Source organism: Rattus rattus, chromosome 4 (assembly GCF_011064425.1).
Source record: "Rattus rattus isolate New Zealand chromosome 4, Rrattus_CSIRO_v1, whole genome shotgun sequence".
In the NCBI taxonomy this organism is placed as follows: Eukaryota; Metazoa; Chordata; class Mammalia; order Rodentia; family Muridae; genus Rattus; species Rattus rattus.
This window is the reverse complement of record NC_046157.1, coordinates 21,739,040-21,757,162: the sequence shown is the minus strand read 5'-3', so window position 1 is coordinate 21,757,162 and position 18,123 is coordinate 21,739,040. Positions and strand designations below refer to the sequence as shown.

General features: G+C 41.6%; 1 protein-coding gene across 3 annotated transcripts in view; it reads right to left on the bottom strand.

Annotated features, from left to right (window-relative positions):
- Positions 1–15,529: 15,529 nt before the first annotated feature.
- Positions 15,530–18,123, bottom strand: part of Iqcb1 (IQ motif containing B1) — a 47,021-nt gene continuing 44,427 nt past the window's right edge. For all 3 annotated transcript variants that reach the window (XM_032900180.1, XM_032900181.1, XM_032900182.1), the window contains 2 exons: positions 16,705–16,861; positions 15,530–16,086 (listed from right to left, as the gene is read on the bottom strand). In XM_032900180.1, coding sequence (XP_032756071.1) covers positions 15,857–16,086; positions 16,705–16,861 — 387 coding nt within the window. In that variant the 3' untranslated portion in view covers positions 15,530–15,856. The remainder of the gene's footprint in view (positions 16,087–16,704; positions 16,862–18,123) is intronic.

The following is an 18,123-nucleotide window of genomic DNA, read 5'->3' as shown; positions in this document are numbered from 1 at the left end:
TGGTGTACAGACAAACATGCAGGCAAAATGTGCACAATTTAAAAATGAACACATATTTAAACAATATTAAAAATTCACAGGATAAGTTAATCAAAGCCACAGAGAGAAATGTAATTCAAATAAAAATGTACCTATTTACACTGACAAATACATATATTAAAATAAAAGAAGCAAATTGCCTTACACAATAATACCAAAGTATTGACATGACAATATCCCCCCCCTAGGAAGTAGATCTTATGTCCATCCTTACCTGTCCGCATGCCCCTGTCAACTGTCACAATAAAACATGCCCTCTGATATGATTACCTTAATCCATAACCCAAGGTTATGGCAGATACCAGGAAAACCTAAAACGGGACATTCTAAAAACACCTCTCCTATGTTCTTCAAAATAAAGGACAAAAGCAAACCAAAGGCCAGGGCAAGGGAGGCCATGCTATTCCAAAACAGAACATCAGACTGAATTTGGAACGGGAAAGAATGTCAGTGGGAAAAACAGTGGAATACAAGTGAGCTCTCCCTGTAGTTAGTTAATGGTCCTGGACTAACAGGGGTTTGAAAACCATGTAACTGTTCAGATAAGAAGACATTAGAAAAAGAACATACAATATCTCCATATTAATCTTTATAAGCTTTAAATTTTTTACATCATGTGTATGGGTGCTTTGCTTGTGTATAGGTCTAGTCTATGCATCTATGTATGTGCATGCAGTACCCATGAAGGCCAGCATCCTGTCTTTGGCTCCCCTGCAGTTGTAAACTACCACATGGGTGCTGGGAACTGAGCCCAGATCCTCTCAAAGAGTAGCTGTGAAGAGCTTTGGGGGCTGCTTGGCAGGAATCTGACATTGGGCCAGGAAAAGGAAGTAGGTTCCAGGCAGGAATCTGATTTTGGGTTAGAACAAAGTAGTAGGCTTTGGGTAAGAATACAACTTTGGGCTAGGACAGGAAGTTGACTCAGGTAGCTTGGTCATCCTGATAGGTCCCTGGAAACAGTGATCATGGGACTTTGTTTATTGTCTTGCTTATTCCTATAACCTGGAATTGACCTTACTACTTGCATGTAGTTAAAATGGTATAAAAGCAGATTGGGAAAAAATAAACCCGCTTCACCCTCAGAACTGGCTGGGGTCATGCTACAGTATTGTCTAATTGTCTCTTTTCTTTTTAATCCTCACTCCTGCCCTGGAGAACCTGCTGACTGACTGAGCTGGCTTGGTCAAGCAACCAGTGCTTTTAATTACTGACCCATTTTCTCCAGCCCCTAATCTTTTAAAGTTGTAAGAAAATTAATTTGCTTTTACAACTATTATGTCACACAGTCAGAGGAATGCCATTTGACACTCCATATACTATTCTATAAGATAATATTAATTCAGTGACAGAAAAAATACTGAAATGGAACTGAAGTGTATATAGCACTAGAAACTATGGTAAACTTTATATTCTGTGTTTAAATGCCATCTGGACTTTAAATGAAAAATGAAAAGTAATTTGCACCCTCCTGCTCAGAGTAATCAGGGTTAGGGTGGTCATGGTCCTCAACAAAGATGCTGTTTCTTGAATCTCACAGATGTGTGAGTGAGGGAGGCAACAGAGAAGGGTAGCACAGGACCCTGTATAGCTACCTACTAGTTCTAACAGCAGATCTAGTGAATGGAAGGGTAACGTGGGGCCATACACATGTACAGAGGGCCAGGTACAATCATTTATCAGTTTCAAAATGAATCTCAACTCACCACTACACAGATTCTAAACTTTCTAAAGTTTTGTGAGCTGCTTTTGTTTTGTATTAGGACTGAACTGAGACCCTACACAACAAAGGCTATAGAACCACTCTACTACTGAACTATACTTCTAGGCCCCTATGCTAATTTGCTTAATTTTATTTCGTGGTGCTGAGGATTCGGGCCTTGTGAATGCTATGCAGACAATACCATTATTCTACATTCTCAGCCCTTTATGAGAGATTTTAACAAAGGGAATGAATGTAATAGTTAATGAATCGTTCAATGACATAAATATTTGCATAAATCTTCCAAAGAAAATCGTATCAGAATATACCACATCAGACAGAATCATTCCATCTCTAGAATTTACACACCACCTTTGGGAATACACAAACCAGGCAAAACAACTGACTGATGGGCTCAAAAGATGGTTACAGGCAGGCAAGATAAATAATTGTGTGCTTCTTGGACCCCTATATAAGAACAAAGCAAGTAGATTGGTAATCTGAATAAAACACACAACCCCAAACAACAAAAGGTCCCAATTTAGTCAAGTTTCTTATCAACTCCCAAGGTGAATGCAGCAACAGTCAAAATCAACAACCATCACAAAATCAGGTTTCAGTAGTATCCATTCAAGGGGAAACAGATGGTAGCCACAGGAGGGCCACGAACCAAGAGAAGCACAAGAGCCAGTTGGCATTTGTTCACCACTAAATGTACCCGGCCAAATAGAGAAGAACGGCTGACATGAGGAGGACCTTCCTCCTTAAGTGTTAGCTACAGGGACCTCCCTTATCTTTGGGAGATGTTCCATTATCCCAGTGGTACAAACAGGATCAAAGCGTATAGCTTCATATGGCCTGGTATCTATGTGGACGGTACAGTTTGGTATGGTGTGTGTGTGTGTGTGTGTGTGTGTGTGCGTGCGCGCGCGTGTGCGTGCTATGACTAGTAATGCACACTCAAATAGTGTGTTTCTGTTTGTTCAGATAGGGTATGCCCAGGATGGCCTTGAACTCACACTGCTTCTGCCTTGGTCTCCCAAATGCTGTGATCACATGTTTCTTTGGCGTATTGCTAATGTAGTATGTTAACCTCAGAAAACACTGGGTAAAAACTAGGAATTACATTATAATCTTTGAAAACTTTTTACTTAAATCTATAACTATTTCTAATAGTTTTATTTGTTTTCAAAAAACAAAGAGTTAACCAGAATGAAAACAAGAATATTTAAAAGCAACCTGGTTCTCTGAAGAAAACAAGGGAAGACCAGAGAAATGGGGGAGTGTGATCCAAGAACGCTTACCTGACACTTAAAAAACACATCTGACACTCTATATTGAAATAGTTCACCAGGTACTTGAGACTATCAGTCCAAAATCACGAATCACATTGTTTAGTAAAATTATTAGATTTAAATACTCACTCCTCTCATGTCAAAGATCCAATGCCCACTAAGGCAAGGAAGTAAGATGATCACAAAACTGATTTGCAACAATACCTGGGCTAGAAAAGCTCCAGGTTTAAAATATGCAAAAAACGGTGAGCCAAAGATTTCATTTCCAGCAAAAATAAACGCCACATATAAAAAGCACGGACGGATGCTACACAGAGGCAAGAAACTCTGTAGAACATTTTCTATAAAGACTTTCCCGAAGACTCTATGGGAGAAACTTAAAGAAACCGTAATGTAGAAAGAAATTCTCATGAAGACTGGTGGTGACCATACAGTCAGGGCAGCCCAAGGAGGGGGCAGGGGACAGGCAGGTTATGGTACTTGTGTGTTAATAACATATAAAACTACGGCTATTAGGAAGAATGTAAATCTATATAAAAACAACAATAACAAATAACTCTTGTAAAGTTGTCTTTAACTATCAGAGTGGTAGCCTGGGTATTATTATTCCTAGATTATTATATGTGGAATGCAGAATTAAAGCACATTAGTAATTAAGGACAGATTAATTCTATCAAACTTTCAGTATAAGAGGACAGAGATATACTACAGAAGAAATATATAACCCAGTTTAAAGTGATCTGAAATCTGACTTGGGCACATTAGTTTATTTTGGTGTTTACCTTATATTTTTATCTTTATTTTCCTCAACCGTCTACTAAAAATGAGTTTAGTAACAGTGATAAATCTCAGTACCTACATGGCGGTCTTGTTACAAAGTAAGAGTCTACTAAGAACGCTTCCTTAGGAGTGGCTGATTCCAGTCCCATAAAGCAGGAGATATAAAATCACACAGGCATCTTAACCTGCAAGCTAGCAAGAAGCTAGCAGAGACAACTACAGTCATGGCAAGAGGACCTGTGAACAAGTTCCCACTGGCTAAACAGAAGGCCTGAATTCACATAAGGTGAAATTGCAATAGACCAAAACCTATACGTAAATGTAAATCTGAGAGACTATAACTAGCTAGGTATCTCATCTGAACCAATGGCTGTAGAAAGCAGATAATGTAAGGGTTTATCTTGCCCTCCCCACATGAACTTTATCTCCCAAGAAGCATATAGTAGAGGAGGGAATGACACAAAACACCAGGTCTGGCAACACTTATGTAACCCTGGCCCTGGGAAGAAAGAATCCAACATTCACTGGGCAGCCAACAGAATCCAACTAATAAACACGGGTCCCAGTGAGACCCTGTCTCAAAAGAGCTAGGGCTCCTGAGGGCACCCAAAGTTGACCTCTGACCTACACACACGCGCACACGCACGCGCGCACACACACACAGTGTGCGCCACTTCCCCACACCCCACCAAATTACTCTGAAAAGACTGCGCTAACATTTTGAAAAGCCTAATGAATGCATGCATGTATCTAGATACTGACCAGCCGTCAGCTGACAGAGCAAAGCCCAGACTGTATGACTTTATGATGAAAGAACATAACCACCTTCTAAAGTCTTGACAAAGGATGGAAACTCAGACCATTGCCACCCAGCCTGTTACCGTCTGCAGAAAATGCAGAGGTCTGAGGAACACTCTGAACTTCCTAGACAGTGTCCAACTCCACTGTCCATAGGACCTATGTTCCTCAATACACAGCGAAAGGGAAAAGACATTTATCCTTATAAATGATGGAGTGATCAACCAAGTTATATCTGTTATGGTAACTTATGAATATCTATATGTATATATATGTATACATAGATTTATTCATAGCATGGTTTTCTTAATGTTTTGTTTTATAAGTAGTTTTTAAAAGAAAAATTCACAAATTATTAAACAATTATGCTTAAAGCCATTCATTCGGAGGTTTTCACTGATAGCTGTACAGTCAGTATGGTATATGAGGTTGGGCTTCAGGCACACAGTAGGAGGTTCTCACTGATAGCTGTACAGTCAGTATGGTATATGAGGTTGGGCTTCAGGCACACAGTAGGAGGTTCTCACTGATAGCTGTACAGTCAGTATGGTACATGAGGTTGGGCTTCAGGCACACAGTAGGAGGTTCTCACTGATAGCTGTACAGTCAGTATGGTACATGAGGTTGGGCTTCAGGCACACAGTAGGTAGTAATCAAACCAGGGTAATTAGCATATTCATAGGGATTTTTCAGGCCTAAAGCCAGGCTTTGTTACACACCCTGACCTATAAACCCTTAATTAGTTGGCTGCCTTCCATCCCTTCCAGCTGGGACCCGACTCCATTGCAGGCCTGCCCATCCCGCATGCACTTGCTTCTCGGGGTGCCTTGCACTGTGCTGTACTACTTTTAGGATTAAGGAGAAAAAAGGCTGAAATTGCAGGCTCAGGATTCCCCAACGGCTTTTAAACCATAGGCTTTTTTAAAGAAATAAATAGTGTGTGTTAGGGTGTGGGCATGTGCATACATACTCACCTGAAGCACTATACCTGAAACGCCTTGCACACTAACTATCATTAAAAGATAAGATGGGCTGAGTGGAGAAAACCTAGAGGTGGGTGTGAAGGGGATGGCATGGCAGAAAGGCGCCGTCCTGGAACCAAGTGACACTCTGCCAGCAGCTCCCCCACACCATGCTCCTAGGTCATCTTACCTTGTCAATGTCCGTTCCCTCATCTCAGGATGAAGAACGGCGAGGACCAGTTAAAGACAACTACTGTGAGTCCATGAGCCAGAGTGTCTTCTGTAAGCGACTAAGGAATAAAAGGCATCTCTCACACAGCTGACGCTTTGTATAGCTCAAAGCCTAGGCATCCGAGGGCACAGAAGCTAAATGGAGCAGATGGTTAACTCTCTCTGTGGCAAATATGCTTGTAAGGCCAGCAAACAGGAAAACGTGTGGTAAATTCACACACGGAAAATGGGATTGCTGTCACTTTGTAAAGAGCCAGAGTCACAAAGAGCAACTAAACAGGAAACTAAAACAGAGCTACTCGTGAGGGCGGGGCTTCACCAAACAGGCGAATAGAAACAGACTTTCCAAGTTCATGCTCGCCACACCTTCCCGGCCATAAACCCTGGCACTTATTTGAAGAGTACTGCAAAGTCAAATAAACAGCCTAGGGCTAGAGAGAAGGCTGTGGTCAAGTGGTTGATCTTTCAGAAACTATGCATTTGATTCCCAGCACCCACACAGTGGCTTATAGCCATTTGTAGCTCCAGTTCCAGGCACTAGACATATACTTAGTGTACAGACATACGTACAAGCAAAACAGCCATACAAATTAAATGAAAATTTAAAATAAAATGTGGACTTTTTTTAAGCTTTTCTCAAAGCCTTCACTGTTTATTGACAATTATCAATTTAAAAATATGTACCTGGTACGAAGTGTTTCACTAGGAATTATACAAATAAAGAAATAGATGGCACATCCCTCACCACGGAGACCATAGTAGAGCATGCACAGGAAAAGAAGGTTATCCTCCAGTAGCAGCAGTGTGTGCCTCCCATCCCATGTACGCTCTCCCATCCCTTTCTTTGAAATCTGAATCACATGCCCACTACTCACTGAGCAGCTCAGCTTCCTCTCGTTTCTGATTGGCTCTCAGTGGTTCTAATTCCTTAATTTTCAAAGTGATCTACAAACAGACTGGAGAGTTAATAGGATAACCAGAAAAATCCATATTTGAGATTAGGCTAGAACCTTTACAAGCAAAAAATAACATTTCATAATACAAAACAAACAAACAAAAAACCCTGATTTTTACTTAGAAATAAATGATACCTACAGCACAGATACACACCACTCCCTACCAAGCGATACCCCAGGCCTGTCATAGGACGTATTTTATCCTCAGGGTTTAATTCATTCTACCCAAAAATGCTACCCAGGAGATACGATCTGTAGCTCTAATTTTAAGACAAGTAAACTAAGACACAGGGAATTTAATTTGTCCAGTAACACAAGTCCACAAGATTCTTGGCTGGTGGTGACACCCAAAAGGCACCCCGTTTCCTGAGTGACTTCCTCAACCCATATTTTTTAATCCAAGACGAAAACAGGGATGTGTGTATTTGGGGGACACCACGTTAAATAAGCTAAAATAACAACTCACGCTAGCATACCCTCAGGTAACTTACTTTTCCACATATAGACTCACACAGACATAAGCAGGCACGGACACAAAGATGTCCTCACACTAGTGTTTGGCTGTTCGTGACTGGAAACCACCTAAATGCCCATCGGGAGAGGACTGCTAATTGTATGGGGTTTTTTTCTTCTAAATTCTACAAGGGAAAGCTGTAGAGCTGCCTGAAAGAGTGGGGTAGTCTTTGCTATCCATGTTTACTGAAAATGTTCAACATAGATTGAATGTACCATGTAAAAATTCTTGGTTTCAGACTCTGAAATACTTTGGACTTTCGGGTATTTATACACATATAAAAGAGCCATGCTGGGAGCAGGAACTAAGTTCAAACACAAAAAAGCATTTATATTCCATATATATTTTATACACAGAGACTGACAGCAATTTTACATAGTATTTTGAATAATTTGTGCATGGAGTTTCATGGCATTGAACTTTTTTTACTTATTTACTTTATGTGTATGAGTGTTCTCTCTGCATGTACATCTGTGTGCCAGAAGAGGGCAGCAGATCTCATTACCGATGGCTGTGAGCTAAGGTGGCTGCTGAGAGCTGAACTCAGGACTTCCTACTGTTAGCACGTGAATACTCATAATGCTTTATTTTGAGCCCTTCATGATTCAGACATTCAGCACAGAGCTGCTGTGTAATATTAAGTGGCAAAAAGATGGATTGTGACTCCCATGAGGGCGGGGGGTGAGGGGTATGTACCACTGGCAGTCAGACTACGTCTTAGGGGCAAATTATTTACAGAATTTCTGGAGCGGGAAATGGAGACACAGGTAAGTAGATAGAATTGTGTTTTATATTATACCCTTTGGTTTTAAATTTCCTTTGATCAAAACCACATATAACTGAGCCAGGCAGAGGCAACACATGTCTTTAATGCCAGAACTTGGGAGGCAGAGGCATGGGTATCTCTGAGTTGAGGCCAGCCTGGTCAGCCAGTCCCAGGACAGCCAGAAGTATTTGAAACTACTGAAAACAAAAACAAAAAGCAACAAATAACTGACCCTAAAATATCTAAAATAAGAAAGAGGCTTTCGCATTTTCTTCATTATTTCATAAGGTATTCTTCATTAAGGGCTGCCAACGTAGCTTAGTAACGAGTATAAGGCTGCATAAGGCTCTGGGTTTGAGTTCCAGCCCTGAAAAGGGGGAAGGGGATTTAATGCAGCTCAGTCTAGGTTGTTACTAACAGATGGTATTTAATGAGCATCGATGTGTCACAAATAATTTATTTCTAGTAGGTAACCAAGAGAAGTTAATGGTATATTTTAAAAATAAACGTAGTATCAACATCTCTAATCCAAAAGGGTTGGGGTGTTGGGAAAAAGAAGTAAACTTTAAAAGTCAATCAGAAAGTGTAGGGAAACCTTCTAGATATGTTTATTTTTAGGGAGGACTTATTACAATAGAATGGCAACCCCACCCCCCAAAATCGTGGGACTCCTTGGAAATGTTGACGATCATCTTGAGAAACAATAGGTGCTTTTTATGTGACCTTCAAATTCTGTTGTGAGCCTTGTGGGCCAGATTTATTTTTTATTTAATTCTCTTGTATTTTTTTATATTTTATAATCTGTGGTGTATTTTCAGAGGTATCCTTACATTATCCAAATTAACATAAGATCTACTTAATAAATATACTTAGAAATATGCTCAAGACGTTTTACCTATAGCATATGCAGTTAAAAAGGTTCAGAAACTACTTCTATAGTCAAACAAGTGCAACCAGGATCAAGGAAGCAAAAGCAGTGTAATCAACACACAATGCTTCAGCCAGGCAGGGCCTCCTGGAAGCATGAGATCTAACACTTGGGTATACTTTGAACCTATGGAGTTTTTGAGTTGTCTTCAATTTTTTCCCCATGTCTACTCCAAGTCGTCTCATTTTTCTAACAGAACATTCCCTGAATCGGATCTTTACGGTCAGTACGATCATCCAAACCTTATTAATTCATGTTTCTAGAAAGGCCTCCACACTTTGTTATAAACTCTTCCACAGTCGTCTTCCTCAAAATTGGAAATCTGTTCTTTTAAGTGCTTGGAGAGCTTCCAACTATCTCCACAAGTCAACGTGTTTATCCACGATTTTAAATATCTGTTCTACTCTCAAAACTGTCCTCTCCCCACAGACCAACTGCGGGGCTTTAAATAAACTAGGCAAATATTTCCTCCAATTGCCCTGGGGCTCGCCCTCCTGTTCGCATTCCTGTTGCGCATCAACAAACACAGGCCACTCGGCCAAACCAAGGTTTTTTCCTCCAGAACTCCCTTCGAGGCTTCCTCCTGGATCATCTCTCCCTCATCTTCCCAACCCATCAGCAGATCACTCGTGGGCCTCCGATCGCTCTAACGGCGACCGGGGAGCACTAACTTTGTTAAGAGGCCGAATGAGCACAGGGCTGGGGCAGGTTGCCTCCCGCGTCCCCGGCTCCGTGCCCAGGCTGGCTTCCCCAGGCCGCCCGGACACAGGGCCGTGCACGCAGGGCTGACCAGCTCGCTCGCCTCCGCTCCCCGGGAAGGAACGACCCTGCCGGCCGACTGATCGGGTGTCTGTGTCCCCGGGCCGAGTACAGCGGCGGGCACCGGGCGACCACCTAGGGTAGGCAGGTGACGGCGGCGGAGCCCGGAGGTGAGGGGCGGGGCGGCCGGCTGAGCGCCGCGTCCGTGGCTCTTGGCCCGTGGCCGCGGCAGGGCCGTTGCGGAGCTCCCCACGGAGCCTGCCGACCCCACTCACCTGTAGGTGGCCGTCCCAGACAACTCCGGACGCCCCCCGCCCAATCTAAGCCACGTCAGCTCGGGTAACCCAAGCGCAGCGCCACCACCGACGCGCCCCTGGGAGTCAGCCACTCGCTGTGAAACGGAAGGCTGGATTAAGGCGTCGACCTATCGGAGCTACGCACAGGGCGTTACCATGGAGATCAGGCACGCCTTGTTTGTAACTAACTGCGTCACAATGACAGACACCAACCAATGCCCTAAAGCCTTCCACTTCCTCAAAGACGGAACCAATTGATTCTAAGAAGGACACGCAGGACGGAATCATATGGTGGGGTGTGACCCGGAAGAAGATCCAAGAAGGCCTGGAAACACCGAAATGGGTGGGTATTCGGCAAGGATCAGGTGTTTGCTGTCTGTGTTGGAAGTTCCGGTTTACCCTAATTTCTCATCTAGCGCTGTTCCTGCTAAGGACTATGGCCTCGGCTTCTGAGGAGACTTTGTACTAGGGGAGCCAGCTGCTAGTATGTGGGATTATGTGAGAGCCAACCCGGAGTAGAGCCTGAAACTTGATCTAGTATGGCATTTTAACTTTCTTAGGGAAAACAAAAAAGAGAGAGACTAACCAAAGACAAACAGCAATTTAGTAACGGAACTCGGACTACAACCTGACGTCACAGGGCATCACTAAGGGTGTGAGGGTAAGAGACAGTAGTGAAGAGTGGAAAAGTTCCCCTAAGGAAGTGGCACTTCAGCTGGGATAAGCACACTGAGATTTAAGGGCTCAGGTTCTGTGACTAGTCAGTGAGGAGCTCCAACAAGAGATAGAAAACATTCATCAAGTGCTCCTTCACCCTAAAGGGGGAGTCGGGGGTGGGAGGGTGGCCGGAACCTAGCCAACTCCTAATGACTCAGACATCCTTCATAAGAATGTTAATATGAACTTACTGAATCTCATATTACGTCAAGCATTTCGCCCACTAGATTTGCAGTCTCATCCTAATGAACACAACCTTTTGAGGCCCAAATTGTAGCATAGTAAGGCATCGCCTGGCTGCTTATTCAAAATCGTAGATCTTGTATATACTGATCTTTTGCTACCTAACTACCTTATTGCCTCATAACTAGTTTACTATAAGAAATCCTGAGACTTTGTCTCTTGATCACAGTTGTATCTCCAGGTCCCTGAATAGTATGCAAGGGGGTACTCGATGTCCTTTGAGTCAATAAGAAATGTGGTGATTATCTTCAATCTAAATGTGATACAATAAGCGTCAAAAGACTGATTTATATAGTTTTGGGGAAGGGACAGAAGTATAAGAAGTAAACTTATATCTCTTTGTATATTTTACCTACATTTAGCCTTAGAATAACCTTCTCTTGGGTAAGTCTAGACTGGGTCATTCACGGAAAATTGCAGTGAACCCAAGGGAAATGGAGGAAATGTGGAGAGGTTAGAGCTGAGCTAAGCTGAGCTCTTTGATGCTCCTTCAAAAATCAATGGACTAGAGATGGGTTGAAATGCAAATTCAATGGCAGCACATTGACTCCAAGAGGTCGAGCTAGTAAAAGCTAATTCAGGAATTATCTAGGTGTGTGTGGCAGCACATTACTTTAATCTCAACACTTGGGAGTCAGAGACAGGCAGCTCTCTTGAAACTAGTTTGGCCTATACATGGTGATTCAAGGTCACCCAGGGCTGCTGAGTAAGTCAGTCTGTGTCTTGCTCAAAAGCAAATAGGAATTAACACAGAAAACGAGAGTGAAGAGCAGTAGGGGGCAGGTGGTAGAGGCAGCATCATTTGTGGGCTGACTGGGATACTTGACAATGGTGCTATGAACTGACAGTCGAGGAGCATGTTGCCTATATGAGGTTGCATTTTATGCAAAGATATTTGGATATTATTCTGAAACCACAGAAGTTTGCACCACTCAGGTGTGTCTCTTGGGAGATTCACTAAGAGACTGGTTTCAAAGGTAAACCTCTTGCTCTACAAATGAATACCATGATCCATGTTTGATCCCTGGAATCTATGTGAAGGCGAAAGAAAGGATTAACAAGGTGTCCTCTGACCCCATGTGTGCTGTGGAAGTCATATACATACATCATACTCACACAATGATAATTATTTTTTAAAAGAACAACCATTTTCCCAACTAAAAGTAGAGTGAGGAAAAGTTGAGGGGAAAAAGTGCCCTATCTTGTAGCACACGTGTAATATTGGAGAAGGAATACTGGAGATAGAAAGGCTTTAGATGCAAAGTTAGAGATCTGTGTGGAGAAATAAGGCAGAAAAGTGTAAATGGAAAAGGGTATGGGAATAGAAATGTTAAGAAGGTAGGGCAAGAGCTAACCTAAACTGAGGATTTATGGGAAGCCTTATGAAAACCTACTGCTTTGTAGGCTAATTTTAAAATGGCGAATGCCAGCAGCAAACCACTGAACTGAGAAGCAGGACCCCCGTTGAAGGAATCAGAGAATGAACTGGAAGAGCTTGAAGGGGCTTGAGACCCCCATATGTACAACAATGCCAAGCAACCAGAGCTTCCAGGGACTAAGCCACTACCTAAAGACTATACATGGACTGACCCTGGACTCTGACCTCATAGGTAGCAATGAATATCCTAGTAAGAGCACCAGTTGAAGGGGAAGCCCTGGGTCCTGCTAAGACTGAACCCCCCAGTGAACTAGACTGTCCGGGGAGGGCGGCAATGGGGGAGGGTGGGAGGGGAACACCCATAAGGAAGGGGGAGGGAAGGGATGTTGCCCGGAAACCGGAAAGGAATAACACTCGAAATGTACATAAGAAATACTCAAGTTAATAAAAAAAAAATAAATAAAAAATAAAATATGATTTTCTAAAATGGAGTTCCAATGGAGGTACTTTGCATGGTAGATAATGCTGTTCTCATACCCATGGGTTATTCGACAAAACACTAGGTATGGGATATCTCCCTATGAGTTATTATTGGTCAAGAAGGGCCCAGAAGCCCCAAAAGTATAAACTACTTTAATCACTCTTGCTGTCTACCAGAACTAGATGATAAAACTGTGTTGTAGACCATACACACTCATTACAGGACATGGAGAAATTGAAGTAGAACTAACTTGGAAACTGGCTAGCCTTCATAGTGCTAGGAAGTTTGGCTGCTGGGAGAGAAAACTTATCATTGGTCTTAGCCCACAGTGAACCCTGCATTCTACAGTATTGGTCAGCCATACATGACTGCTTTGGGGGTTACCAACCCCTTTCTGGTTGGATTTCAGGCATGCCCTGGAAAAGGGAATGTCTGGTACTGTATGTAAATCTGGTCAAAAGCCTTTGGCTGGGAAGGTCATAGACACTAGGAAAGAACTTCTTACTGTTGTTTTGCTGAATGGACATGTTTTCACATTGCTTCTAAATATGTGTATACCCACTAATTAGTGATGCTTCTTTGCAGTGAGCAAAGGTAAATGCAGAAACTTGTAAATAGTCAAAGGACAGAGAATAAGGGTCTGTCAAGTACTCAGCCTTGTAAAGAACATCTGTATTACTTCCCACCTCCATGGCTTAGAGAACATCAAAGAAGGGGCAGAAAGAACTTAAAAACTGGAAGATGGGGAGGAGTGCTTTGAAATGCTGCACTCTGGACATGACATGGCCATTGCACTCACGAACTAACCAGTAGCTGTGGAAACTCACACCAGGTTGCACCAGATGAAGCTTGTGGATGGATGGAGGAGGAGTACATGAGGTCCCATTCCTAAGTGGCTACTGGCAGTTAAATGCCTGTTGGGAATGGGAGTCATTCTTTTTCAATGATATCACCATTAGTAAATTAAATTACCCATGATTCAGTAAATAATCCCTCGCCTACACACATGAAAGCAACGTTAATTAAACTCAGTGTGTCATTTTTTTAGGGACATGAAAGTGGGGGCAGGAATGCTGGGAGAGTTTTCTAGAGGGACTGAGGAAAATAAAAGTGTTCATGATCAAAATGATTGCATACATGTATGAACTGTTAATAAAAAAATGTAACAAAAGAAATGGTCTCACTCTTCTGATTTACTTTTATCCAATTTCCTCTCGCCTTAACAGTTATTTTTCTCAAGGCCTGCTTTCATCTTCCCCTATGCCAAATATAGACACCCCAAGACTTTCCAATGTGCCATGCAGCATTCGTGAACCCCAAAAGACCACCAAGGAGCTGTTTCTAATGTAATCACATTAGGCTCTTTATTACAAACTCGAGTTTGGGGTTACTCACCACTGGCCCACAGGATGGTTTGCTGGAGCAGCCCTGAACTCTCATCAGGACAAGGGTTTTATAGGAAATGGAAATAAGAGGGGGTCCAGCCTGGCCAGCATCCAACTTGTCTGTTGTAAGCCAATAGGTGAGTGCTGTGAAGGCAGACTATGCAATCACTAAGGATCTGAAAGTACATCTGAAACAATCAGACTAATGTTTAATTAACTGTTGCAAAGATGTAGCTAGGGAGTAACTGGCCAAGGATAAGCTTTGGGGTCCTTCCTAGTACTAGGGTGCAGCTTGGATTCAGCTGGGGGCCAAGTTCTCAAGCTTTTTTTTTTTTCTTTTAAGATGGAGGCTGGTTCCAAGATGGAGTAGGTTGGCCTCTCATCAATGTGTCTTCGAGATATAATATTTTATTTTCAACTTAACACTTATTTAAATATTTGTCAAGTATAAGTTGCATGTAACTATATCATATATGAAAAAGTATATCATATATTCCACAAGTATATACACCAATAAATCACAAGCTAGAAAAAGAAGTGGCCAATTAAAGGCTTTTTTTTTTTTTTTTAGTTGAAAAGCAGTGTATGGGGACTGGAAAGATGGCTCAGTAGTTAAGAGCACTTGCTCTTACAGAGGACCCACTAGGTTCCCAGTCCCAATGTCTGATGCCTCATAGCTAGCTATAGCTCTTTTGATATTGAGTAAATACCCCCACATAGACAGACAGACTCATACTCAAACAAGCAGTAATTGAACATATTTCCCATTTCACCATTTTTAAGAAGGAAATACACAAAGCAATGGCCAGACATGGTGGTACATGCCTCTAATCCCAGCACTGAGGAAGCAGCAAGTAGACCTGTGAGGGCTAGGTACTTCCAGGCCAGCCAGAGCTATACAGTGAGACTCTCAAACAAACAAAGAACATTTACTATAATATATGAACTATAAACTACTGTTTCTCTGTCTCTTCTCCTGTGTCTCTTCATGTAATGTTATTTAGCTGACAAATTGTTTTTCTAAACCTTGTCGAGGACAAAACCATAAAGGTAATGGCAGTGGTGGTGCACACTTTTAATCCAGTTCCCGGGAGGCAGAGGCAGGTGCATCTTCGGGAATTCAAGACCAAAGGTCTAAAGAGCCAGAATTCTAGGACTGAGAACCATCTCAAAACAAAAACAAGAAAAGGAAGAAAATCCAAAACAAATTACTACATACATTTTGTGTGTATAATAATAATGACAATGTCAAAATAATGGAAATTCTGAACAAATGTAAAAAATTGAAATAATCCTGACAACTTTTTCAGAAACAATATTTATTTAAAAACAAAAACAAAACAACTTTTAGTCAGAAAACAGAATGAAAGAAATTTCAAATTAACAAAATTTCACATTGAGTTCTGTCCCACAATTAAAAGTCCACAAATCTGTTTGTGACTACAGACAGGGTGTAGAGACGGGGAAAGAACTGAGAGTGAGGTAGGCAATGCTCTGCTCTTTGCTTCCAAGTGTTGCATGAAGAAGATGCTCTGGAAAGCCACTGGCATAGCCCTAGTCTTCCTGCATGCCAGAGGCAAAACTAACAATCTCTTAAAAGGTAAGAATGCCGGCTTTCCCAGTAACTCTCTAGGGAGGCTTGGTTCCACCAACAAATAAAGTCCCTAAATCTATACTAAGCTCGTCCTTTGGAACATCCATCTCATCCCCTGGTTCCTCTCCGAGCTTCTTCCACCAGGGGGCCTGTATGTGCTTCAGGGTGGTAAGGTGAGCCTGCTTGGCTTTGGCTGCCACAGGCCTAGATCTACTCAGGAACTGCTCAGGCTCCTTTCCTTCCGCCTCCTTCAGACTTGGTGCCTCTGCAGCAAACAGAAAGTAAATGGGTCAGTGGAAGGACGCCAGGCAAGCAGACTTGGAACCAGCAGAGCTGGAGCCTAGCTACAGTTAGGACAGGACAGGAAAGGACAGGACAGGACGGGCTCTAACTCTGACTATGCTGTCACTGCTAACTATGAAGGTAGGTGTCTAGTAAAAAGTTACAGATGTGGGTGACAGCAACAACCCCAATCCCTGGCAACTTCCAGTCTTTTTAAGTCTTTTAGAAGAGAAAAACAGTAAGTTGTGTTAGATAGCTTAAAGAGAGCAAAACTTCAGTAAAAAATCATTAAATGTTATTTTTGACAAGTTCACTGTACTGTAACTGCTGTCATTATCTAATTCTAAAATACAAAATAAATTTAAAAAGTTTAGGCAGAATGTGTGTAGAAGAGCACAGCATCTTTAAAATTAGTAATTTGGATGGAGTTGAAATATTTGAATTTATAACAAATGGAATGTATACAGTTGAAAACTGGGATGATGTAAGATTTCCTGAGGACTGGAATAAAGACTATTTGTGGCACTTCTAAAGATTTTGGATGCCACGTCTCTTGCATGGGTTGTTCCATTTATGAAACAAAGACAGATGTAGAGCATACTCATCAACTGCTCAATATTGGTGCTGATCTGAGCCATCAACGCTTCCCTGTGTTGCTGGGCTCGCTCTTCTATGGCTCTTCCCATAAAATAGTGTTGAAGTCGTTCTTGTGCTTGTGCGTGGAGCTCTCTGCTGGCCACATCTGACATCTGAGAGCCCTGAAAACACACGACAGAGAACTTGTTGTAAAGATATGCTTTACCTACTCACCATAGCAGAGCTAGAAATTTTAGTAATCTCCCATTTTATCAATAGAATCTTATAGTTCTTATCTAACTTATCCTCTAGTGCAAGTATTAAATTATCTTCAAAAATAGCTTTAGTTGTGAGAATTCATGACTCTCATCTCAACACAGGAGCAGAAGCACAATCATAAGCTCAGGATCAATCTGGGCTATACAGTGACACCTTGTCTCAAAAAAAACCTCAAAGGCAAATGAACAAGCATGCAAACAGACCCATAACAAAAACAAAAAAGAATCCACCAAACCATCCAAGCAGAATTTAAACAATAACAACTTCCCACACCCTAACTATATAATGATGTAGATGGGACAGTTTCTTTTTTACAATTTTTGGATTTTTTTTTGCATGTATGAGTTTTGCCTGCATATATGAATATGCACCAAATGTGTGTCTTATGCTCTCAGAGGGGGCTAGAAGAGGGTGTGAGATCCCTTGGAACTGGAGTTACAGATAGTTGTATGTTACTACATTGGTGTAGGAACTGAATCTGGAACCTTTTCAAGAGCAGGTATTCTAAAGCACTGAGCTGTCTCTCTAGGTCTCCATGTCTCTTTTTGGTGTCCTTCTACACATCGTTTTCTCAAAGACCTGGTAAGTAATGAGACCCAGAGATTAGGAGACCACAATGAAAGTATAAATGGTTACCAGTCCAGAAGAGAAGAGAAGCTAACTCCCTTTGTTTTAGACTTCATTTGAAATATTATCTCTTATCCCATTCCCATTCCAAATGTATCCTTACCACAATGTTATAACTGGTTCTGGTTTTACAGAATGAGAGACAAAAATCAGCTAAAAGATCCTACCCTTTAGACTATTTAAATAATTTAAGGGTGATATTAGTGACTAATTTGGATAAAAATAAAATAATCTTAGCCTTAAAGCTGATAAAACTTCTGATACCACAGCTTTCTCAAATACTAATGTAGTTCTGTTCCAGTTGATAACTTACCTTTCAGCCACAGACCTTATTAAAGCATAGTAAATAATAACAAACTGTGGTATTCATTAGACTTACATTCATACTTCCACATTTATGAGGTCTATACTCATATTTAACTGAAGAACCAAAGCATTAGAAAATACTGCATATACGCTAAATTTGTACAGACACAAACTTCTCCTAAATATACACTTAAGCAACAATTTACACTGTCTTTATTTGATTGGAGAGTGT